Source organism: Felis catus, chromosome A2, assembly GCF_018350175.1.
Source record: "Felis catus isolate Fca126 chromosome A2, F.catus_Fca126_mat1.0, whole genome shotgun sequence".
Lineage (NCBI taxonomy): Eukaryota > Metazoa > Chordata > Mammalia > Carnivora > Felidae > Felis > Felis catus.
The window spans coordinates 76,114,446-76,139,782 of record NC_058369.1 but is presented as its reverse complement, the minus strand read 5'-3'; the positions used below and the strand labels follow the sequence as shown (position 1 = coordinate 76,139,782).

Genomic DNA, 25,337 nt, shown 5'->3' with positions numbered 1-25,337 from the left:
TGCAGCAAATAGCAACTCCATCCTTCCATTTCCCCAGGCTATAATTCTGAAAGTTCTCCTTTCGTCCTTCCTTTATCCCCCCTGCCGCTCCCCCGCCCCATATCCAGTCCATCAACAAATGCTTTTGGCTCTGTAGTTAGAACCAATCAATTCTTACAGCTCCCACTGCTACCACTGTAGTCTCCCAAGTCAATGCGTCACCTCTTGCCTGAGTCGTTGCCATAACCCGCGAATTGGTCTTCCTGCTTCTGTGGTTCAGTTAGAGAGCCTCTTAAAGCTTCAGTTGAATCAGGTTTCTCGCCTAGTGAAAACTTTCCAGTCTTCCTATCTCATCAAAGTCTTTACAGTGGCCTGTAAGATCCTCTGCCCCTTCTTCTCTCTTACCCTCTCATGTTGGTCTCCAGCTCTGTTACTTAGCTCCGGCAAAGCTGAAAGCCATTGACCTGTCTGGACGCCTACGTGGCCAACTTCACCCCACCTCGGGATGTTACCCTTATCCTTCCCTCTACCTGCCTTGCTCTCTGCTGGTCTTTGCTCCACCTTCTCAGGGAGGTCATCCTGACCACTCCCAGTTTAAAATTACAATGCTTTTTTATCTTCTGTCCCCTTACTTTAGAAAATAAGCTCAGTGCTCAGAGGAAGGCCTGACACGGTTTGGGTGCTCAAGACGTATTTGTGGAGTAAATAAAGTAGACGTGCTATATTCCTGGCAAACTTTGAATTTTCAGAAATTATCAAGGACAATTTTAAAATTTTGTAGTGCCCATCCAGATTCAGTTTCTCGGTATATGTTTTGGTTTGTCTCATAAAGTACAAGAACATCAGTATGCATTTATCCAGCCATCTTTAAATCTAATATTTCTTTTTTTTTTAAATTTTATTTATTTGGGGGAAGGGGCAGAGAGAGGGAGAGAGAGAGAGAATCCCAGAATCCTGTGTGGAGCCTGATCCCATGAACCACAAGATCATAACCCAGGCCAAAATCACTTAGAGAATTAAATTTTTCTATGGGCGTCTTGGTGGCTCAGTCCATTAAGCACCCAACTCTTGATTTCAGCTCAGGTCATGATCTCAAGGTTTGTGAGATTGAGCCCTGCATTGGGCTCTGCGCTGACTGCATGGAGCCTGTTTGGGATTCTCTCTCTCTCTCTCTCTCTCTCTCTCTCTCAAAAATAAATAAACATAAAAAAAATTAAGTTTCTCTAAAAACAGGTGTGGGCTTGGGAGATAAATTAGTGTTATTAGAAGACTGACTTAAAAACACCATATTTGTTTTCTGCTTTAGTTTTTCCAAGCCGTTGGTAATTAATTTCTAAATAAATCTTAGTCTTGAAGCATATTGTTGAAAGGTTAAATCCTGTTTATGTACAGTTACTTTGGTCTGCTGATATTAGCAGGAATCATTGAATGAGACAAGGCCGTGAGAAATGACGGGGTTTGAACAGAGAGCCTTGAATGTGTGTGCTTGGGGCAGAAAGTGTAGCAGCGAAGAGCGAGTAGATTTATCAGGATGGGACGAAAGCTTTCATTATATCCCAAGTGAGTAAAGAACAGTAGAAAATGTGAGACCCAGAAAATAAATATTTGGAATAAAACCATGGACATTATATAGAGATATCACTATGGAGCTGGACATTCTAAATTCTTAAAGCGAAGAGAAAGGACAGAAGGAAGTGGTGTGGAAGTGTAGGTACCAGTGTTACTATAAGAAACCAGCTGCACGGGGGCACCTGGGTGGCTCAGTTGCTTGAGTGTCTGACTCCTCATCTCTGCTCGGGTCATGATCTCACAGTTCTTGAGGTCAAGCCCCAAGCCAGACTGCCCTGACAGTGCAGAGCCTGCTTGGGATTCTCTCTCTCCCTCTCTGCCCCTCCCCTGCTCGCTCACTCTCATTCTCCCTCTCTGAAATAAATAAGCTTTAAAAAAAAAAAAAAGAAAAGAAAAAGAAAGAAATCATCTGCATGAATAAAACGGCACCGAGGCTGAGCCTCAGTGGATGATGCCTTGTAAAATTCTTTCCTGAGGTATCTGGGAACAGTTTGGGTACAAATCTGTGGAACCGAATGAAGGACAGATTTGGCTTGGAAAAGCTTACAAAAAAGTGATATCTTATGCACATTTTCATTAAAGACCTAAGCAAACTTTAGACCCTGAATTCTCGCTCAGCATACCCTCCGCTGTTTCATTTAGGCCTCGTGACAACAACAACAAAAAGGCCATTCTTAGGTATTTGACACGGGCTGAAAGTTTAGACAGAGTGACTCCTGTCTACAGTCACAAGCACTTTAGAAGTCTTCAGCCAGTTTTCATTTGTGTGGGGATAATTTGATAGTTATTATATAATGGGTAAAATGATTTGGGGGTCCTGAGCACTTATAGAGGTTTTCCTTTTAGTCTGTCACTGTGTCTCAAACTGTCATGTACAGAAGAATTATTATGCAAATGTGTACAAAATCGAAGTGCATTCTGCGTTATAGAAAAACTGGTTTAAGCCGTTTTCTAGGATGATTCTGGGTCCTCTGTACTCAAAAAAGGTAGCCCCCACTGTAGCAAAGTCAATTTAATGATTTTTTTGCAATGAAAATTTGCCTGCGCTCTCTTTAATATCTTTATATGCTACATACGCATATGCATACTGTATATACATTACATGTAAATATATTTGTATCATATGTATGTTTATAGATGCTGGATGGGTGGGTAGATAAATAGAGCAACTTTATTACAAAACATCTTTCTGTCCTTAGTTTTTCTGAACTATTTGTAAGTTAAGCTGTGTACTTCACGACACTTAACTACTCAGGACTTCGTCATGCATTTCCTAAGAATAGGGCCATTCTCCTACATAACCAGAATACTAAGCTATAATCAATTCCCCAATTGTCTTCTGTAACTTCTCTTCCTTTTTTTTTTTTTTTTTTAAATTCAATTTCAGTCTAGGCTCATGCATTGCATTTGATGGTTGTGTCTCTTTATGCTTTTTTTAAGTTTGAAGAGTATCCACAGCACTTTTCTTTTTTTCTGTTCTTTATTTTGTTTTTAACCACATTGACTTCTTTGAATAGTCCACAGTACCTGTCTTGGAGAACGTTCCAAATGCTGTGTTTGTCTGGGTGTTTCTTTATGACTGAAATCAGGTGAAACATTTTCGGTAAGGGTGTATCGTAACAGATGATTGGTGTTACGTACTTCCTCCTACTTCATGTCAGAAGATATATAATGTCTGCTTATTCCAGTATTGGTGATGCTGCCTCATTACTCGGTACAGATGGTGGCTGCTAGATCTGTTCACTATAAAGGTGTATTATCCCCAATGGAATTATTAAATAATCTGAGGGATAATACTTTGAGACTGTGAAGATCCTATTTCTCAACAGCTTCATAATAATTTTTAGCATTCATTGAAGATTCTGACATGATTCTGTTATTCCAACTAAGGGTTACAGATTATTGATTTTTCTCATTTTATTATCTTTTCTTCCTTTTTAAAAAAATTTTTTAATGTTTATTTTTGAGAGAGAGAGAGAGACAGAGTGCAAGCTGAGAGGGACAGAGAGAGAGGGAGACACAGAATCCCAAGCAGGCTCCAGGCTCTGAGCAGTCAGCATAGAGCCCGATGTGGGGCTTGAACTCATGGACCATGAAATCATGACCTGAGCTGAAGTTGGATGCTTAACTGACTAAGCCACCTAGCTGCCCCTTTTCTTCCTTTTTTTTTTTTATCTGATATATTTTTCTGTAAAGTTAATAATGTCATTACTTGTTTTCATGTTCAAGTTGTCCCACATTGGCCAGTGGGAACCCCTCAAGACAGCCAATATAGTTTTTTAATAATGATTATGGTTTTTTTGTGTGCGTCTTCTCTAAGAAATCTTTGCCTACAAATAGGTTGTAAAAATATTCTACTTCACATTCTTAATTTTTGTCTGGTGTTAGGGTTCAGGGTTCGTTTTTGTTTGTTTGTTTGTTTGTTTGTTTGTTTGTTTTTCAGTTTTGATGTCTGATTGTCCCAGCAGCATTTGTTGAACACAGACTTTCTTTCCACCATTGGATTGCTCTGACATCTTTGTCAAAAGTCAAATGATCAAATAAGTGCAGCTCTATTTCTAGGCTGTCCGTTATGTTCTGTCAATCTATTTGTTGATCTGTATATTAGCACCACACTGTTTTCATTCCTGAAGCATTATAGATGATCTTTAAGTTAGGTAGTAGGAGTCTTCCAATTTTGTTGTTCTTCCTCAAGATTCTTTGGATATTCTCATTTCTTTGCATTTCTATATACATTTTAGAAATAACGTATCAATTTCTACCATAAAAACCTTGGTGGGTTATTATTGGAATTAAGCTGACTCTGTAGATCAGTTTGGGAGGAATTAAAATGTTACCACTGAATTCTTCCAATCCATAAATGCTGTATATTTCTCCATTTATTTTCATCTTTATTTCTTCTCTCTGCAATGTGTTACAGTTTTCAGTGTTGGGATCTTGCATATGTTTTGCTAAATTTATTCCTTAAATTTATTGCATATATTTTATTAAATTTATTTTAATGTTTTCAATGCAATTTTACATTTTCTTCTTTTCTTCCCCTCTTCCTTCCTTCCTTTCTTTCTTTTTTCCCCTCCCTTCCTTCCTTCCTTCTTTCTTTTCATCTGTCTCTTTCTCTTTAGTTTCTCCCCACTCTCACTGTCCAGAATGAAGGAATTGGTAAATAGGTGAATCACAACATTGTAAGCAAGCTGTTGCTTTAAAAAAAAAAAAAAGAGCAAAAATAGTCTTGCTGCAGCATAATAAATGCCATTATAGAGGTCTATGCTGTTCTCTGCTCAGGGGAGAAAGGTGTGGAAGAGTGGGAGGAAGCCAAAGCCTCCCAGAGAAAATGGTGTTTGAGTTAAGGCTTACGGGATGAGTAAGCCAGAGACGTAGGGAGAGGAGCAGTCCAGGTAGAGGGAAAATTACAAGTAGAGGTGCCTGAGAATGTGATTCCTTTAGGGAAGTGCTTGTGATTTTCAGCCTGAAGTGGTTCTGGAGAGGGAGGCAGAAGTAGGCCATGTGTTAGGTTAGGCAAGATTAAGGAGTTTGAGGTCTACCTGAAGGTCCCCGGAAACTATTTAATAAATGATCTCATGAATTTAATTTGCTTCTCTAAAAAATTTACAGGTGTTGGATGAGAATTCTTTTTTTTTTTTTTTTAATTTTTTTTTTTCAACATTTATTTATTTTTGGGACAGAGAGAGACGGAGCATGAACGGGGGAGGGGCAGAGAGAGAGGGAGACACAGAATCGGAAACAGGCTCCAGGCTCTGAGCCATCAGCCCAGAGCCCAACGCAGGGCTCGAACTCACGGACCGCGAGAACGTGACCTGGCTGAAGTCGGACGCTTAACCGACTGCACCACCCAGGCGCCCCGAGAATTCTTTTTTATTCAAAAGAAATTTCTTTTCCTTGTGTGCCTTGTCTTTCTTTGCCCATTTTTCTAATTGAATTGTAAGGTCTTCATTGTGTCTTTAATCACGTAAGTTTTACTTCTAATGTGGTTAAGATAGGGAAGCTTTTTATTTTTATGTGTTGAGATCTGTTTCTCTTTATTCTTACAGATTCCTCATCCTAAAATCATGTTATTCACCTGCAGTTTCTTCTACTACATAACCCATGAAGATGGCTTTGTTTCATTAACTTTTATTTATTTTCTAAGTGCTTATTTTTTTGAGAGAGAGAGGAAGACTGTGTGTGCACGTGTGTGCACAAGCAGGGTGGGGGCAGAGAGGGAGGGAGAGAATCCCAAGCAGTCTCTATGCTGACAGAGTGGTACTCAAACCCACAAACTGTGAGATCATGACCTGAGCCTAAGTCAATAGTCGCTTAACCCACTGGGCCACCCAGGCACCTCTGTTTCATTAACTTTTAAGTGGAACCCTCAGTATATTTTGATGTGTAGGTTTCTTTCTTCATGAGCTAGAAAGACTAGTAGTTTTAGTCTTTTCGTAGCTGAATTTCAATGGCATCTTTATCATCTGTAGATATTTTTTGCAGAAAAACTTAGGAAAGTTTTGGGCAGATAGTTTATAGGTAATGAGTTTTCCTTGATCTTTAGTAGTTTTATTATTTGTTTAATTGAACTAATACTTGGTACGTGGTCAATTTCCTATTACAGTTCAGATTTCTGACTTCTCCTGATAAATCAGTAGTGTGGCACACATATGGCCCCTGAAGATGGGCACACAGTCCTCTCCTGTCTGCCCCTGTTCTGTGTCTCCTGATGCTGATTATCAGTTGTCGCTTTTTCTTCATTTACACTGCTGTCTTTCTTATATCACTAATGTATTTCCTTATGTCTCTTTTAAAACTTGAAGAATAAGAGACTTGAGAGAACCACATTTTAAGGAAAGTGGAAGACAGTAGATGTCTAGATGGAAATGAAGAGTCTCACAAAGTTTGAAGTTATGCCAGTCCCCCACCAAATTGAAAACCAGTCAAAATGTGCATAATTTCAAAGCTTTTTGGCCCAAATGAATTATAGGTTGTGTTTATGAATGTTTTTGAAATGCAAAGAAACATTTTAATGGGTGAACAGAGATAATCTGCCTTCTTATTAGGTTTAGTTTTTATTTATATGAGTTTTTACTTATTTATGTGATGTTTCAGGAACATTTGAATACAGAAGATCTACTCATGGGAGCAGTCGCGAGGTTTAAAGGAGTCTAATGTACGTTAAGAACTCAGCACTGTGCCTAACTCAGTCTGCACTACGGAAATGACTCATTTTGCTATTAGGTTAATATGTAGTATATGCAGTGTTATATAATATATAATAACATGTCAATAGATAGGATTAGTTCATATTTGTGTTGTATTCTTTGTCCCTGTATGTTCTTGGTCAGATAATGTCGGATTATTCTAGCTTTAAGGGTAACCTCACTTTCTTTGTTTCTTTTTTTTTAATGTCATGGAACATAACATAACATTTAAAGTTTGTAAAATTTTATTTTTTTTTCCCACAATTTTGAAATACCAAACTGTCTGACTCTAGTTCCTTTGCCAGGTAATTCTTTGTCAACTTTTTCACTTTTCCTTTTGGGTTCATTCTGGTTGATTCATTCTAGTCAGCCCATCTACATCTTCTTGATGTAATATTTCCAATTTATGCTTTTCAAACACAGTGAGTGTGAAGTGTCACCTTCTGTTTGAAGAACCACCTCTCCTAGTAGTGTTACTTGTATTCCTTTCTTAATCGCCCCCTCTGCAATCCAGGTTTGCTTGTTTGCCCATTTCTTAGGCTTATTTGTGTATCTTAAACTTATGGAAACGTTTACCCATGTACAAAAGTAGAGAGTTTAGTGTGATGAATCACATTATACCCATCCCCCAGCATGGAACATTTATCCTTCTCCTTTCAGATTTATTTATTAATTGTGTTCACTGTTTTTCTTTTTTCCTTTTTAATGTTTTTCCCTGTGGGATACTTACAGTTTTTGTAACGTTATAACTTAAATGCCTCATTTTTAAAATTTTATTCTTTATTTAAAAAGGAATTAAAGCACTTCAAGGAAATGAATTTGATGATAAGCACAACTATGACACCTTTCCACTGTTTTTACTGTCATTATTTTTTTAATTATACAACATAATTTATTGTTTTTCAGAGTAAGATGTGTTACTTCTATTGTATGCATTTCTCATCCCTGATATAGGAGAGGAGAAAAATGGATATTTACACTGAATATCAGAGAGTTTGACATGTTCTTATCTAAATGCATCTTTAATAGAACATTTTTAGAGTTCTTTTATAAACATCTCCCTGTGAACATTTTCCTAAGGCCTTACTGTCATTTTAAAAATACTATTTAAAAAAAAATTAAACATATTTATCTCAGTAGTTATTTTAGGAAGTACTGCTATGTTATGAGTGTCTATTATGCATTGTTTTTCTGTAGACAGTTCCTAATTGCAAGACTTACTGAATTAGATATTTTTAGTAGTATAGTTTTATGCTAAATGTTGTAAGCGTATCAAAATATGCTCAAAATAGTATATAGTCTGTGATTGAAGGGTTACAAAAAGAATTATCTGTCTTTAAAAAACTTTATTATGTATTCAAATAATCAGTATCCGTATGTATATCTTTAAGATACCAAATAGGATTTTTAAAAAAATAAACTGTCACACCTTCCATTTTGATCATGATTTATCGTTTACTTAGCTTTTACATTTTCTTTGTTTTTAAGATGCATTTGTTATCTCTGTTCTTTCTGGTAAGGCATACATTACTGATACTGAGTGGTAAATCTTAAACCTTATTTCAAATGTATTACACTTCTCAATTTTTAGAAATACAAACATTAGCTATACTTGCTTAGTTAAGAGGATATATGGCAGAATCTTTAGAGCTTAATTATGAATCTTGAGTTTTTGAAGATTTTGTATACTTACTAAGAACCTCCCTGCTTTTTTTTTGGTTATGAATTAGTAATCATACTCAAATACTTGTAAGTCAGATTTTAAAATAAGCAAATGTACTGTATTAGCATTGCAGAGTCAAGTTCAGTTATTCTATATCTGTTTGGAGCCTGATAACTGTGGTGCTCTTAATAATTCACTTATAGAAAATTATTGATAATTGCATGTAAGCTTACAAAGAGATATTGGAAGAGGGGATGCCTGGGTGGCTCAATTGGTTAAGTGCCGACTTCAACTCAGGTCATAATCTCACAGTTCATGGGTTTGAGCCCCATGTCGGGCTCTGTGCTGACAGCTCAGAGCCTGGAGCCGGCTTCACATTCTGTCTCCCTTTCTCTCTGCCCCTCCCTCACTCATGCTCTGTCTCTCTCTGTCTCTCAAAAATAAATAAACGTTAAAATTTTTTTAAAAAAAATTAAAGAGATATTGGAAGCATACTTCAGTAAAGGCACAGCTTTCTATACTTCTTTTTTAAAATGTCACCTCTTGCATATTATACACAGAATATGCTAATATTTAAAGATGACTAACCCATCACTAAGGTGGTGTCTGAATGGTATCTCTAGATGTTGCCAGAAAGCAGTGCTTTTGAGGGTCATCAGGAGACAGCTAGACATCCATCTCCCAAACAGCTTCATAGTGGCATCACGTTGACTTTGTTAGTGTTATAGTCCAGCCCTCTTTCTTGTTGACCGGGAGACCTGATTTGTCCCCATCTGTTTACAGAGAGCCCAGTGGAGAGTGGCTCTGCCTCACATGGGTCAACTCACATCTTAAAATCTGCAGTGAACACTGTAAGTGCTGTGTAGACTGAGTTTGTTTCAAGCTGACCAGTCTTACTGTCTCCCTACTCAAACTATGATATTTTAATAAGAAACAGAATGTTTAAAAGGTGGTGGGAAGCATGCAGGGAATTATTAAATTGTTCGGTGACAAAAGGGACTAATGATACCCTTAGCCATCGTATTAATCAGAGGAATAATCTGACTGCTGGACTGGAGATACTTAAAATCCACCAGGCAAGGCACTCCCTCTTGAAGATGCCGGGTTGGGTACAGCCACCATTCGTTTGTGACACTCCTCTCCCTGTGTTTTCTGGACTGACCCATCTCCTCTCTGAAGGGCACATTTCCTCTTCCACTCCTTACAGCCTAGCTGATGATAAGTCCCGTCAGCACTCTCCTATCTTGGACTGCGAGCCCTTTGGCTTCTTGAGGGACACAGTACATCCACTCTGATTCATTGTGTGTTAAATGTATAGTTTACATATACAGAGAGACATACTCAGAGAGCAGTATTATTTTAATTGTTTCAAAATTCTCCCCTGCTTTCCCCCATTGTAGTCCTGATGATAGGGGGAAGTCTATAAAAAGCCTTGCAGAGTTTCATACATGCACATAATTTTTTTCTTTCTCTTTTTTAAATAGTCCACTCAGTTGTCAAATTAATAGGTATCTACTGGCAAAATTTGACTCCTTGACTCAGGAAAGATTTGTTTTTATTTGAAGTAATACCAAACAGTTGGAGGGTTTTATTTAATTCTCCATAAAAATTTTTCACTATTACTTTGAAATAACTGATCCTTCCCCCCCCCCCCCCCCCCCAGATTTCTCTATCTAGCAATCTCCAATTGTTTCTCTCTATCCAGGAATTTCCTCTTGTTTAAACTGCTAACTTGAATATGCTATGTAGGTGTTATAAAATCCAATCCGGTATTCATCTGTTTTGTATCTTAAATTCTACATGTGAGTGAAATCATATGGTATTTGTCTTTCTCTGACTTATTTTGCTTAGCGTGGCACTCTTTAGCTCCATCACATCGTTGCAAATGGCAAGATTTCATTTTTCTTTAATGGCTATAGAGAACAAACTGAGGGTTGAAGGAGGGGAGGTGGGTGGAGGGATGGGTCAAATGGGTGATGATGGGCATTAAGGAGGGCACTTGTCGGGATGAGCACTGGGTGTTGTATATAAGTGATAAATCACAAAATTTTTCTCCTGAAACCATTATTATGCTATATGTTAGCCAACTAGAATTTAAATAAAAACTTGAAGCAAAAAAATAAAATTCAATCCTATAGCCTAGATTGTAGAAGTATTTTTCTCAACGTTGTATTTCGTTTGGAAAATACATGGCGTAAAGTAAGCCAAGACTGTTTGGAAATGTGAACATAATGGTAGCGGGCAGTCTGCTCATAAGTGAAACTTCTTGTAGTGTTTCGTAACACCAGTTCTCCTGCTCAGGAAGCTGCAGGGTTGTACAATGGTGTCAGCTCCTTAACCTTGCCCCCTGCCAGTCTTTCTCAAGCCAGTTTCGTCAGCGTTCTCCCAGGTCTTTACTTTCAGGGTAAGGTTGGCATATGTCACAGCATCAACAGCACCAAGAAGTACAGGACGGGGAATCATACTTGTTTCTTCGTTTAGAACATCTTAACCTACAAACAACTTTGAAAGTTTTAAAAAATACAAGCAGCTTCATGTAAGCAAGCATTAAGTAGAAAGCTGTTGGCTGATTTTGACATGACATTTTTAGGCATGGCAGAACTTTCCTCCCCCCCATATTGATAACTTTAAAATATGAAGGCCATGGGGTGCATCAGTGGCTCAGTTGGTTAAGCGTCCAACACTTGATGGCGGCTCAGGTCATCATCTCATGGTTCGTGGGATAGAGCCCCGCATGGGGCTCTGTGCTGACAGTGTGGGATTCTGTCTCTCACTCTCTCTCTGTCTCTCTCTCTCTCTCTCTCTGTCTCTCTCTCTCTCTCTCTCTCTCTGTCTCTCCCCTACTCAATGCACATACATGCTCTCTTTCTCAAAATAAGTAAATAAACTTAAAAAAATATGAAGATTGCTTTACTATGTTTTTTAATGCCCCAAATTAGCTTTAGCTTCCTTCCCACATCCTCTCTTTCTGTGCATATTTATTCTTTAAAGTCTCTAGGTTTCTTAGTTACCATGCCTCTTTCTCTTAGTGGCAAGGCATGTTTGTAAATGTCAGGTTATCCGCTCAGTATTCCCATTCCCCAGTTCTAGTTGTTTCATCTTGGAACCTGCAGGCTCTAGATAGGACTTTTACCATCATAAACTAGGTCTAACATATGCGCCTCGCGAGAGGATAGTCAGCTCAGTCTGCTACCTGCTCCCACAGAAACCTGGTCTTAGGGTAGAGCGGGCCCAGCTGAGGCAGCCCGGGTCTTTGGGGAAGCTCAAATTCAATGCCTGTATCCAGGGCCCATTTAAACACCTACAGATGTCCCTCCTGTTTCCTCTTGGTAGTGATGGAGAGGAAAGAAGTAAAAGATTTGAGCTTTAATCCTAAAATATATCTTAAAATGTCTTTTAGATGGGCACATCCCTGTAATCCTGTTTCCTCTTAGAGTGATGGAGAGGAAAGAAGTAAAAGATTTGAGCTTTAATCCTAAAATATATCTTAAAATCTCTTTTAGATGGGCACATCCCTGTAATCCATGTAGGCCTCAGATTCTTATTTCTTTTTTTTTTTTTTCAAGTTTAAGCATACATACATTTGTTTTACAGGCAAGAATAACTTGGTTAACAAAGATGAAGAAAGCTTTGAAACAACATGATGAGACACAGTCTTCAGGCACTAATATGTCTCTTTGCCTGTGAAACAAGGGAGTGGAAATCGATCAGACTGGCAAACTTAAACCCCTCCGAGCTAGGTCGAAACTGAGGCCGAGTGGAAAGTGCGTATTACGTCTAAAGAGATCAGCAGCCTTACTGCCGTGGTAAGGAAATGCAGGCCTCCTGATTCTGCTTTTAACTTTTCAAGAGAAGCTGGAAGTCTGGAGTTTTATATGAAACTTCATTATTTAAAATGTTGATAGTTCAAAAACTTGAGAAACACTGTGCCAGACCAAGCAAAACATGTCGATAAGCCAGTTCCGCTCCCTAGGCCTTTGGTTAAGATGAGGACCTAAAGTCATTCTGAATTAAATGATTTCAGTGTCTGTTATTCTGGCACTCTCTTGGAGGAGAACATACAGTGTCCTGACTGTAGCCATAAGTAGTAAGAGAAGAAGGCTGGGTGTTGGGGATGAAAGGTGTGGTGTGATGCCCCCAGCTGGTGCCCAGAGGCTCTCTCTAGGAAGGTGCAAGAAACTCTGGGACTTTTGTATGAGGCCAGCAGTGATGACTAGTGCTCAGAGCAGCCGCTGTTTAACGTCTGGAGAGTATCGATTCTGTGCTCAAGCAGATGGAGTTGAAGCTTTGGCTCAGCTTTGCACCCAGCCTGGGGACCAGTGCGGTGGAAGAAACCCAAAGATGTAAGCAGTTCTTCTTGGAAGCAGAAAGGATCTCCGTTCTTTTCGTTTTGTTTTTGTTTTTTTCCACGTGGGAAGGGTATCCTCGTTTAAGAAGCTACCAGCATAGATGAGACAGGATTTTTCTCCAATTTTAGTAGTGTGGAGTTAAGGAAAGAGAATTAAGTCCACGAGCAGCATGTTCATGCCATTTGAAGTGGCCCTCAGGTAAATGAATTGCAGGTTTTTGCTAACCACACAATCAGAGCATGCATTGGAAGGATTCATATTCATCAGTTAGCCTGCGGTTGCTAGCCTGAATCACTCCAGATCTCACCTGGGTCTACTTTGTGAAGCTGATGAAAGCACTCATCCCTTTTTCTGGAAAAATGCAGAAAGTAAATATGGTTTCTGTTGTGATAGTTCACTTCTGTCGTCCTAGTGTGAAAGCATCCACAGACCCTCAGAATGGGTGTGGTGGTGTTCTGTTAAAACCTGATACTCAGAAACAGGTAGCAAGCCATAGTTGACCTCTAGGCTACAGTTTGCCAACCCCCGGTTTAGAGCACTGATAGCTGTGCCAGGCTGGAATATTAACCAGCAAATGTTCACTTGCTTTCTCCTCTCTGAGCAGAGTGTAAATCCCAGCTCTACAGCCTTTGGGCATGGCCTTGAGAGAAGATTTTGGCCGATAGAATATGAGCAGACGTGACATATACAGAGATTTTAAACGTATTTACATGCTCTCGCTTGTCTCGTGTGCTGTTGCCACTTGCTGTGAAAAGCACGTGACCCAGATAGTCCTGGTCTGAGGAGGAAGACAGAGAGCCAACCTGCATCCAACACAATTTGAAGCCAAGTTGTGCTGCCCCTAGAAGCAGAGTTGCCCAGCTGAGCCCCCACGAGATCAGCTGAACTTCAGGCAACCTGTAGACCTGTGAGCTTGAGAACAAATGTAGATCGTGTTATGCCCTTGAACTTTGGAGCACCTTGTTAATGTAGCATAATGAAGAAATGGCTGGCTAATATTACAGTACAGAGGAGGACAGCGATTCATATGAGATTCACGAAGACGTGAATCTCATTTTCAAAAACTGAAAGAACAAAAAGATTCTCATCTCACGCAAATGCCAGAAAAAGATAAGGGGATGTTTTTCTTTTCTTTTCTTTGTAGTTCTCCACCCTCATCCCCCATATGTTCCCCATGGTTGGAATAAATCTTGCATTGCAGATTTAGGTTCCTGTGTATACATCTCTTTGGTACTTACCCCCCTCCTTAGAGAGGCTTAGCTTTCCTTAAACCAACCCCAGAGAGACTCTCAGTACCAAGAACTGAATATTTAGTGCTTCCAAAATTATACCTGGGAGAATATCCAAGCTCTTCCTTGGAAAAAACAGTTGTGGCCTCTCCAGTGCAGAGAATGTGAAAGCCGGCTCTGCGGGTCTCTGTGTGAGGTGGTAGAATTTACTTAGTCGACATTTGTTTTGTTCTTGCCATGTCCCGTGTACTGGGGTAGTCCTTGGGGCACAGGGATGTGCAAATCAAATTCAAGGCCTTCACGGAACACACTGACTAGCAGGAGAGACAGGCGAGTGGATAATTAAGGCACATTGTGGTAAGCAGTTCCAGAAGTGACATAATATCCACGGCCCTAGGGGGACTTGGAGGAGATGTACTTGACCTGCCTGGGGATTAGAATGTGGAGAGCATTTCAGTGACGTCTACTGTAAAGTTTCATACTTGAACCTTTTGGAAGGACAGGGTTAGGATGAAGTCCTGTCATTGTAGAGTAGAAAGGGGCTTTGTGTGGTGTCCTCTTTTACACCTTATAAGGAAGCTCTCTCTTTCTGCTCACAACAATCTGTGCTTTGGGTAACTATTGCTAAAGGTGTGCAAGTATCTGTAGATTCTAGCTACTTAGCAGTTCTGTGTATGCATCTGAAAGATAATGGAATGATCCTCATTTCTCAGGGAAGGTGTATGCCATTGAATGATGTCAGATTTTAGTTTGAAATAGCCTCAGATTTCTAGGAGTGATGTTTTGCTTTGGGATCCCTTTGTATTCATGAGGAGTGGGCTCAGGGACGGAGGAATGCATGAGCCTGAGAAAAGCGATTTTCTTCCTAAAAACAGCCCTGAGTTTGAATTGTGAATTTGTTGAATCGTCCATACGGTTTAGTGGATTTAAGAGTTTAAATTAATTTTTAGGGGTGCCTGGGTGGCTCAGTCAGTTGAACATCCGACTCTTGATTTCGACTCAGGTCATGATCCCAAGGTCATGGGATCAAGCCCCACGTGGGGCTCTGTGCAGAGTGTGAAGCCCGCTTAAGATTCTCTCTCTCTCTCCCTCTTCTTGTGCCCCTCTCCTGTGCACCCATGCTCTTGCTCTCTCTCAAAAAAAAATCATAAAAAATTAAAAAAATGGTTAAATTAATTTTTAAATATACTTGCTAATAGAATAATATTAGATCAGTTTAAAAACTACTTGGGTTCCTTTTTCTTGCTGTAGAATGTGTTGCCACAGAAATATGTCTCTATTTATCTAGGTTCAGATTTAGAGAGCATCTCTGGTATCTCTTTGAATTTTGTGTGTGTTTTATCACAGAAAACATAGTTACATTCCTTTTTACTTACTGTCCCAGAATTAACTGTTAGAAGTCTGGCAGAATAAAGTTAGTGTTTTGCAAGCTTTATTTTAAAAACCAACTAGACAGGGGAATATGCCATTGGAATCCCTTCCCTTAGGATGGTGTTGGTCTCATTGAGAAAGAAATTGTGTAGAGTACTTTGAACTTTTGGAATTTTGTATTTTATTTTACAAAGCACTGAAGTGGACTCCTACTGAGCTTTTCAGAATGCTCAATAGGCTGTTATCTCCTGTCACCCAGATGTGTGAAAGAGAGGGAAGAGCTAATAGAGTCCTGGGACATCTGTCTAGGACTCTACCACAATGATGTTTTAATTTAGTCCCTGTGTTGTAGACACAATATGTGCAAAATAGGAAATACAAAAACATGGAAAAGATAAAAGGGGGAAAATATATCACCAGGCAGAGATAATCACTATTAGCATTTGATATGTTTCATAGGTACATTCTTTGAAAAATTTGGTTTTATTTTACAAAGTTGTGAAAATGCTGTCTGTGCCTGTGTTCCATTTGATGTTGAGATTTTAGTCTAGTTACTATTATAGCGTAATCATTTTTCTAAGTTTTGAGTACCTTATTTAATGACTATATTGTGGTTATACTATGATTTATCTCATTATTCCCTTTTTGTTAGATATTTAGATTGTTTTCTCATTGGGACTATTATACATATATAATGATAAAGTCTACCTAACAGACACACACACACCATTCATACATGCATACGTGTACGTAAGCATACAGCAATTTGAATATTTGCAAGTCGGTGCCCCATTGAAATGACTACCCTACATCAGTAAATTATCACTAAGGGAGCACAGCCATGGGAGCTCTACTCAGGCCAAGAAATGGAATTTGACCAAACTTGTGAGCTCTAGTCTCTGTTCCCTCTCTCTTGCTCACGGGTAATCACTAACATCACTAACCCAACCTCTAGTGACATAAATCAGTTTTTGTCTTGGCCTGGGGTTACCGGACCAGTAGGTATGAATATCTTAAAGCATCTTAGTTCGTATAACCGAACTGCTTTGGAAAATGTTATGTCGTTTTATCGTATGAAAATGTGGAAGGGACTTTTGTTCCTGGAATATGGGAAGGGAAAGAAATGAGGACCATGTGTAGCGACACTGTTCTGGACTGTGAGTAGGACCGAGCGGGACCATGATGCTTCTGGGAGATGTCAGCAGTCTGTTTTCAACTTCCGTTTTACCCGCCTTGAAAATGCTCTTCCTTATCTGGACATTGCCAGTCACTGTGGCAGAAGGAAAGGAGAACCAGTGCAGGGTTCTTATGTGTGGACAGAAGCGGGTTAAATTGGCCCGGGGAAACGCACATGAGGTCAGTAGAGCCAGGGGTCTAGTGTCCCCCTACGGGGAGAGGTGCTGTAGAAGGAACACAGCAATACCGTCCACCATACTGTTTCATGTTTTTGCCCTCCTTCTTGAGGAGGTCAGATCATTTAGGTTAGTAATCTTTCACTTTTAGCGTAGAAGCACATCCTAGCCTTGGGGAGAAGGGGTCTTGGATCTCTAGATAGAGCTGTAACTTGGGTCATCAGCAGAGGTGTTTGTGTAACGCTGATGAACTTTGGGGGTGTGGGTACTTTTCCAAGAAGGGGCCTGACATATGCTTATTCATTAAGACGTAATGGGGGAAACGCTAAGATCAGTTTATTAGATACTTTTGGTGGAAAGCAGTTCCTCTTCAGGAGACAATGTTTTCTGTGTCTAGTTTTCACGTCCTAGTCACACGCTCTCTGGGGAGCTTTCGGGAAATGTTTTCCTGAGTAATGACACACACTTGGAGAGGTTTTCTCCCTGGAAACGCACGGGAACCGGCTTGCTCCAGGTTCTCAGTTACCCCTTCCTCGTGTGGTCAGCATCCCGTCTTCCCTCTTTAGTGCGGCACACTTGCATTCTTCTCTGCTGCCAGTCATGTCTGTACCAGCTCGTTTGTAATATTGAGAACATCAAGAGGCACGTCTCATTTCCCTTTGGGTTTATGTCTTCATCAGGACACCGGTGTCTTCAGTGACGACACTGTCGCTCAGCTAGAGAAACAGTTGCGCGGAGGTGGGGGTGGCATGGTGGTTTCAGGTGAGCTCTGATTTCACACAAAGCTGTCTTCTCTCCAGGGATGGTGAAGTTGGAGAGAGGCTCCCTTAACCCGCCTCCAGGATGAACCCCCTGCAAGAAGACATGGAGAACGCCCTCACCGGGAGCCAGAGCTCTCACGCTTCCTTGCGCGACGTTCATTCCATCAACCCTGCACACCTCATGGCCAGGATTGAGTCCTATGAAGGAAGGGAGAAGAAAGGCATATCTGATGTCCGGAGGACTTTCTGTTTGTTTGTCACCTTTGACCTCTTATTTGTAACGTTACTGTGGATAATAGAGTTAAATGTAAGTGTTTTTCTTCCCCATGACTTTACATAAGAATTGTTTCCAGAGCCAAGAAACAATTTTCTTATTTTTCTCCTCATTTCTGTGTCGTTTAGTGAATTCCGTGTTTTTCCAAAGGGGGGGATAGTGCTCTTTTCCAGCTGATTTTGACCTCTCTTGTTCTGTGCTGTTATTTTTTAAAACAAAGGCTAGTTCATTTAAAACTCACTTTGAAATTTGAATTCATGGTGTTTTGTTCTCTGTCAGGAGTTAGCGAACCATAGCCTGGGGGCCAAATTCAGCTGGCCTGTTTTTATAAAGTTTTATTGGAACACAGCCCTGCCCATCTGTTTACCTTTCGCCTGTGGCTGGCTTTTGTGCTATAGTTGACTTGAGTAGTTGTGACAGAGTCCATCTGGCCCACAAAGGCAAAAGTATCTATTTCCTGGCCCTTCTCAGAAAAAGATTGCTGGTCCTTGCTTCAAAAATGTAGCATGCCTCTGGAATATGTTTTAGATGTTACATCTACTTTTCTAATCCCCATGTTTAAGAGTTTTCTTGCATTTATTCTTTACTTTTTCACAAAGAGATCATTCATCTTTTAGTGAAAAAAATGTTCAGAACCATTTGGAGGTTTGTCTCGATCTTGTCAGGTCTATGCAGTTATATTGCCAAATAACTCTCTAGACTAGTACTATCCAATGGAAATATAATGCAAGCCTTGTAGACAATTAAGTTCTCTAGTTGCTACATTAATAAAGATGAAAATAGACAGGTGAAATACATTTTAATAATACATTTTATTTAGCCCAATATATCTGTTTTCTCCCAAAGCCTTGACTCTGTTTACAAATAGGTAATCTCTTCCAAATGCTTTCCTCACAGGCAAGAATTGTTTAAAACCACACAAGCCAGTGATATGATGCAGTAATTTAGAGTCTCTTTTTATTATTTGTTCCACATGTATATATTAAAGAAAACATTTAAATTAACATATATTTCAAAGGAGTAATATGTTTTCAAAACTTGTACCTATTAAGAAATAAAAAAGAAATACATCTTTTTAATTTATTTAAAAAATTTTTTTAAGTTTATTTATTTTTGAGAGAGAGAGAGAGAGAGCAGGGGAGGGGCAGACAGAGAGGTAGAGAGAGAATCCCAAGACGGCTCTGCACTGCCAGCGCAGAGCCCAACTCAGGGCTCGAACCCACAACACTGCGAGGTCATGGCCTGAGCCGAAACCAAGAGTCAGACACTTAACCGACTTAACCAGGTACCCCTTATTATTATTATTATTTTTTATTTTACTGAGAGAGAGAGAGGGGTAGAGGAGGAGAGAGAAAGAATCCCAAGCAGGCTCCATGCTCAGTGCAGAGCCCAACGTGGGACTCTGTTCCACAACCCTGGGATCACGACCTGAGCCAAAATCAAGAGTTGGATGCTAAACAGACTGAGCCACCCGGGCACCCCAGAAATACATCTTTCAACAGGAAAGCATAGCAGCAGTTTTAGGGAGCTCACGTAAAAATGATTGTAATGACAGCACAAAATCAAAGCACTTATTGATTTACCACCAAGATCGCTACCTACTTTTAAGTGAGGGAAGCCTGGGGGTAGAGCTGTGGTGAGGGGTTCGTAGGATCACACTCACCTTCCTCCTCCCTTCAACTGAGTGAAGTGGACTGAACTCTGTTTTGTTCCTCAGGAGGGATTGGTTGATGTCTGTGTGTGACAGGTTATAAATGAAAAAAATCACCAGGCCTAGCAATTAAGAGATGTATTTTTGTTTAATTTTTTTTTTATTGAAGGTAATTAACATATGCAGTGTTAACATTAGTTTCAGGCATAAAACATTTCAGCATTTCTGTACATGACTCGGCGCTCATGCAGTAAGTGGAGTCACCATCTGTCACCAGACAACACTATTGCAGTCTTACTGACTTTGTTTCCTGTGCTGTGCTTTTCATCTCCATGATTTATCTATTTTATAACTGGAAGGTTGTACCTCTTAATCTCCCTTTTCAGTTTCTCCCAGCCCCTCCCCGCCAACTCCCCACTGACAGTTTGTTCTCCATATGTAAGAGTCTGGTTTTTGTTTATCTCTTTTTTTCTTCATTTGTTTCGTTTCTTAAATTCCATGTGTGAGTGAAATCATACGGTATTTGTCTTTCTCTGTCTGACTTATTTCACTTAGCATTATATTCTCTACATCTAACCATGTTGTTGCAAATGGCAGGATCGCATTATTTTTTACAGCTGAGTACTATTCCATTGTGTGTGTGTATATAATGTATGTATTTATATTATATGTATAATATATATGTGTGAGTATATATATATTGTGTGTGTATATATCTATACATGTCTATAGATAAATAGATATGCACACCACATCTTCTTTATCCATCATCTGTGGATAGATACTGAGGCTGCTTCCATATCCCAGCTTTTATACAATGCTGCAATAAACCTAGAGATACATATTTCAAATTAAGAAATGTATTCTAAAACTTTTCCACTGACTGCCAGTTGCCCCAGTTATAAAATGAAAAGATCACACAAGACTATATGATCTTTAAGATAGCACATCTTGACTTTTTTGGCAAGGTTTGATATTTTGTTTTTTTTTTTTACATTCAGTTTCTAGTTGTATTTGATTTAGATTGTCAGTTCTGACCTGGGCTTTTCACCACACACTGTACCATATGCCTTTTCTTTTGTGGTCTGTTTCTGTAATCACTCTAATCACTGAAATCCATTGTTCTTTTCACCTGTCTACACATATACTGAAGCCAGACATAGGCTTCAGATTTAGGTGTGGCAAGCTCCACAGAAACATTAGTAAGATTTGAAGTTTAGCGGAGCAGATACAGCACATATCTTACACTGCCCTATCGTGCTGGTCTTTGAAAGAGGAAAGAAATAGCGCCAGGGGTGCTTAGGCCTTCAAAAGAGTAATGGGACTATGCAATCATAACAGTAACCCAAGTACTTTGCCTTTATATATGACTTCCAATTTAGCCAATTTTTCTCTTTTCTCCAAGGAAGCAAGATGCTCAGGCCAAAAATGAAGACTCATCCTTAATTAATTTGCTTGTTTTGTGTCTCTCACATTCCCTATCCAGTTGAAAAGTAAGCCCTATGGGATGTGCCTGCAAAATAGATCCAAGTCATGACGTCTTCTCCATTTCTACCGTGGCCACCCTCAAGCAAGCCAGCGTTATGACTCCCCAGGACTCTTGTACCAGGAGCCCAACTGATTAGCCAGCTTCCATTCTTGCCCTCCTAATATCCATTCTCCTCCGAGAAGCCAGAGAGATTTGGGGCGCCCTGGTGGTTTAGTCAGTTAAGCGTCTGACTTTGGCTCAGGTCACGATCTCGCAATTCATGGGTTCGAGCCCCACGTTGGGCTCTGGGCTGACAGCTTGGAGCCTGGAGCCTGCTTTGGATTCTGTGTCTCCCTCTCTCTGCCTCTCCCCTACCCGTGCTCTGTCTCTTTCTTTCTCTCAAAAATAATAAATAAACATTTAAAAAAAAATTGTAAAAACAAGCCAGAGAGACTGAAAACAACAAATCAAACAATGTTACTTTCTATTTATAACCCTTCTGATGGACCAGAGCACTTTGGATAAAATCCAAGTGCCATAGCTTGGCCAGCATAGCCCCCAAGGAGCCTCTCCAGCCTTCCTTTCCCACTCTCTGTTCCTGGCCCTCCTGGATAAGCCCAGACTTGCCTCCTGGTCTCAGGACAGAACAAGCTCCCTTCTGTCTTGGACCTTTATACCAGTTCCTTCTAAATGAAAATGGTTCATTTCCTTTATCTTGATGCAGATGCTGACGTCTTATGCTGGTATCTGTCAGCTTAGATCTCACCACAGGGAAGGCTTCCACTTAGCGTCCAACCCAAAGAAGTCAACCATCACTCCTGTCGCACTGCCCTGCTTCTGTTCTCTGTACAGCACGTATTTTCTTGTTTGTCATCTCTCACTCCTTGCTAAAACATAAGTTCCATAGAGACAGGGATACTGTTTTGTTTACTGAAGTATTTAGAACCATATTCGACACTTAGCAAGTGTTCAGCAAATATTCGGTGAATGGATAAAGATCTCATGGCACTGGTTTGCCAGTAGGATTACATTAGGGACAGATTGGCTGCGAAGCTGTGAAAGGAATCCCATGCAAGGTGGTGAGAATCGGAAGGAAAAAGTTAATCTTAGAGGCATCCTAAAAAAATAAGTATGCTGGGGGCGCCTGGGTGGCTCAGTTGGTTAAGAGTCCTACTCTTGATTGTGGCTTAGGTCAAGATCTCACGGTTTATGAGTTCAAGCCCCACATCAGGCTCTAGTGCGGAGCCTACTTGAGAGTCTCTCCTTGTCTGCCCCAGCCCTGCTCACTCTCTCTCTCAAAAAATAGATAAATAAACTTTAAAAAAATTTAAAGAAATGTAAGTATGCTGATAGACTTATTGATAAGCTGAGTTTTTTTATCTCCAGTATTCAGGAAGGAGTCAAGATTTAAACAAAAATTTTTTTAATGTTTATTTATTTCTGAGACAGAGCATGAGTTGGGGAAGGGCGGAGAGAGAGGGAGAAACAGGATCCGAAGCAGGCTCCGGGCTCTGAGCTGTCTGCACAGAACCCGATGTGGGGCTCGAGCTCACAGACCGCAGACCGCGAGATCATGACCTGAGCCAAAGTCGGATGCTCAACCAACTGAGCCACCCAGGCTCCCCAGGACTCAAGATTTCTAATGATAGAACATAAAAAGAACAGGATCAGCTGTGTCAGAACTGTGGGAACAGATTCCATGTGAAACTAAAGACAAGTCTATGGGGGACATCTTGAGGTAGAGCCAGAGGTTTTGAAATTAAGAATTTAGAGCACAAGTTGGAGCTATAGGTAATAGATTTTCAATTTCTCTGTTTAAAGGCCAGGCAAAATCAGGGTCTTTTAAAGTATGCAGATACCGTGGAAAACCTTTTTCTACTGACTGTTTACTGAAGAACTGTTATCAGCAGCTTGATTCCCGGGCTCTCAGCCAGGAGGGTGGTCTCTGCGCCCTAGGTCACTTAGAATAATCATTCTTTTAGTATTTTAGAGCTTGGTAAGCTTCCTTAGTCTGGACAGACACACTTGATAAGACTACATGGTTGGTTGCCTTTTAATAATTATTTCCTTTTGCTCCCAAGTTTTCTGTTCTGTTTGTTATTAGGGATCTATAGTCAAGCACATCTATAGCCCATCTGCACAAACTACACAGAAATCTAAACCCCCTTAAGAGATTTTAAAGTACTGACTAGTGTTTATAGTAAACTTTCATTTGAATAACAAATACATATACTTGTAAAAGTATCTAAGCGAAGAGGAGCCTTCCCTTGGGGCAACTTTAATTCCAGTTAGGCTGATTAGCAAACCTCGCAAGGGTGTTCCTTATTAATTTTCTCCCCCTTTGCCCAGGTCTTTGGCTCATCCTCCTTCACTTTGTCCTTTTTCAGATATCTCCATCAGTTTACCAGGACAAACGATGTGTGTACTCCAGATCGGAAATGGGAATTTACTGTTGCACGTCCTGTGCCCTAATCCACGGGCCTTAACAGTTCTGGTGTCTGCTTGGGTGCTGCCGCAGGTGCCAGACACACATTCCATTACTTGATTTTTTAAAAAATTTTTTAGGGCGCCCGGGTGGCTCAGTCGGTTGAGCGTCCAACTTCAGCTCAGGTCACGATCACACGTTTCATGACTTCAAGCCCCACATTGGGCTCTGTGCCGACAGCTCAGAGCCTGGAGCCTGTTTCAGATTCTGTGTCTCCCTCTCGCTCTGCCCCTCCCTTGCTTGTGCTCTCTGTCTCTCAAAAAATGAATAAATGTTAAAAAAAAATTTTTTTTTAAATTTTTTAATGTTTATTTGAGAGAAAGAGAGACAGAGAATGAACTGGAGTGGGGGAGGTGCAGAGAGAGAGGGAGGCACAGCATCAGAAGCAGGCTCCAGGATCTGAGCTGTCAGCACAGAGTCCGACGCAGGGCTCAAACTCACGAACCACGAGATCATGACCTGAGCCGGAATCAGACACTTAACTGACTGAGCCACCCAGGCGCCCCTACTTGATTTTTAAAATAATATTTTCTGTAGTGTAATATGTAGAATTTGAACTTGATCATTTAAAATTCATCTTGATAGGAGAATCGAGAGAGGACAAAGTTTATCATCTTAGGGCTGATTTTCATCATTCACTGTAACTTCATCACATTTGATTGTAGGTCTGGTCTTCCCCTTATTTCATTATCTACCAAATGAAAAGTATATATGAAAATAGCTAAGAGGGCAGGATTTTCAAATGCCAGGAACAAATAAAAAAGAAAAACCAGAGAGAATATCTGAACCTCTATCTTGTGTCACAGTAACTGCCGTCATTGATCTTTGCTAAGATCAGGGGACCCGTTGGCTTTCCCAGACCTTAAACAGCAGAGACTGGTCAGAAAGTGAGGGCAGGCTTGGAGGAATGTGACTTGTCTTCTTTAAGATTATACACTGGTATGTTTGAAGATTTTGTCTTAGAAGAGAAAAAGAATCATTTTTGAACATTTTAGTTTGCCAAAGTAGGAACTAGTTTTTTACAAGGCATTGTTTTTCATTATATGTTTATATTTGTCGAGTGAATGAATTCAGAATTGAAGTGGGAAATACTACTCAGCATTTTTCTATTAGAGTTGATGCGTGTTTCATTCCTCCCGTTTTAACATTCCAGGGTTCTGAGATGGTAGGCAGAAAAGTGTGTACGAGAACAACCTTACTTGTATATTTTCTTGTATTATTTTCACACGTAAATCTCTCAGTTTTACTTCTCACCATCCTTCCCAGGTGAACGGAGGCATTGAGAACACCTTAGAGAAGGAGGTAGTGCGCTATGACTACTACTCCTCTTACTTCGATATATTTGTAAGTATTTTCTGTTTTCCATTTTATTTCAGATATGATGAATCTGTAACCAAAAGGTAAATTTCCCCTGAATAGATCTCCTAGTCTGTGCCATTCTTTTTTCCTCTCCTGAACACTGTCTTTCCTTTCCCCTCAGTTACTGGCCAAGTCAACGCTCTCTCTCTCGCTGTAAGGAATTGTTTGGTCATAGGGAGGAGAGAAATGAGAGATAAGGGAGGGCAGCAGCAGGAGCCATTCTGTTTTCTTGGAGGAGAGCCTTTATTCTTTTCGTAGAAGCCGTGGATGTGTCCTAATCACTAAAAGGGAAAGTGACCTATTTATATAATAACTTGATGAAAATGCCATTCCTTTTCTGCCTTGAGATAGATTTCTGAGTGTACTTTTAATAATACTGTTTCGTTTTTCTAGAATAGTTTTTGAGGAAAGTTCCATATTGGTAATCCTGAGCAACATTAGTCAGTTACGGAATTACACAGGTGCAGTTCTCTGTGGATGAGGCCTTCATTTCATTCAAAGAAATGCTTGCATTCTTTCTAGGGCATTCTGTGACTTTCATTGGGCTTGGTACCTCTTCCTGGTATCTCTTTGTAGCGGATGGTGTAAGCAAGTCAGGTTCTAACGTTGTGTTGGATGCAGGATAGGCAGTTAATGTT

The 25,337-nt window shown here is 40.1% G+C and overlaps 1 protein-coding gene across 3 annotated transcripts in view; it reads left to right on the top strand.

Annotated features, from left to right (window-relative positions):
- The window catches only part of STARD3NL (STARD3 N-terminal like), a 54,758-nt gene that overhangs the window by 9,420 nt on the left and 20,001 nt on the right, over positions 1-25,337 (top strand). For 2 of the 3 annotated variants that reach the window (XM_006929102.5, XM_019825306.3), the window contains exons 2-3: positions 17,502-17,769; positions 24,607-24,684. In XM_006929102.5, coding sequence (XP_006929164.1) covers positions 17,545-17,769; positions 24,607-24,684 — 303 coding nt within the window. In that variant the 5' untranslated portion in view covers positions 17,502-17,544. Of the gene's footprint in view, positions 1-12,002; positions 12,207-17,501; positions 17,770-24,606; positions 24,685-25,337 lie in introns of those variants that run through there. The other variant, XM_019825307.3, reaches the window with a different exon arrangement.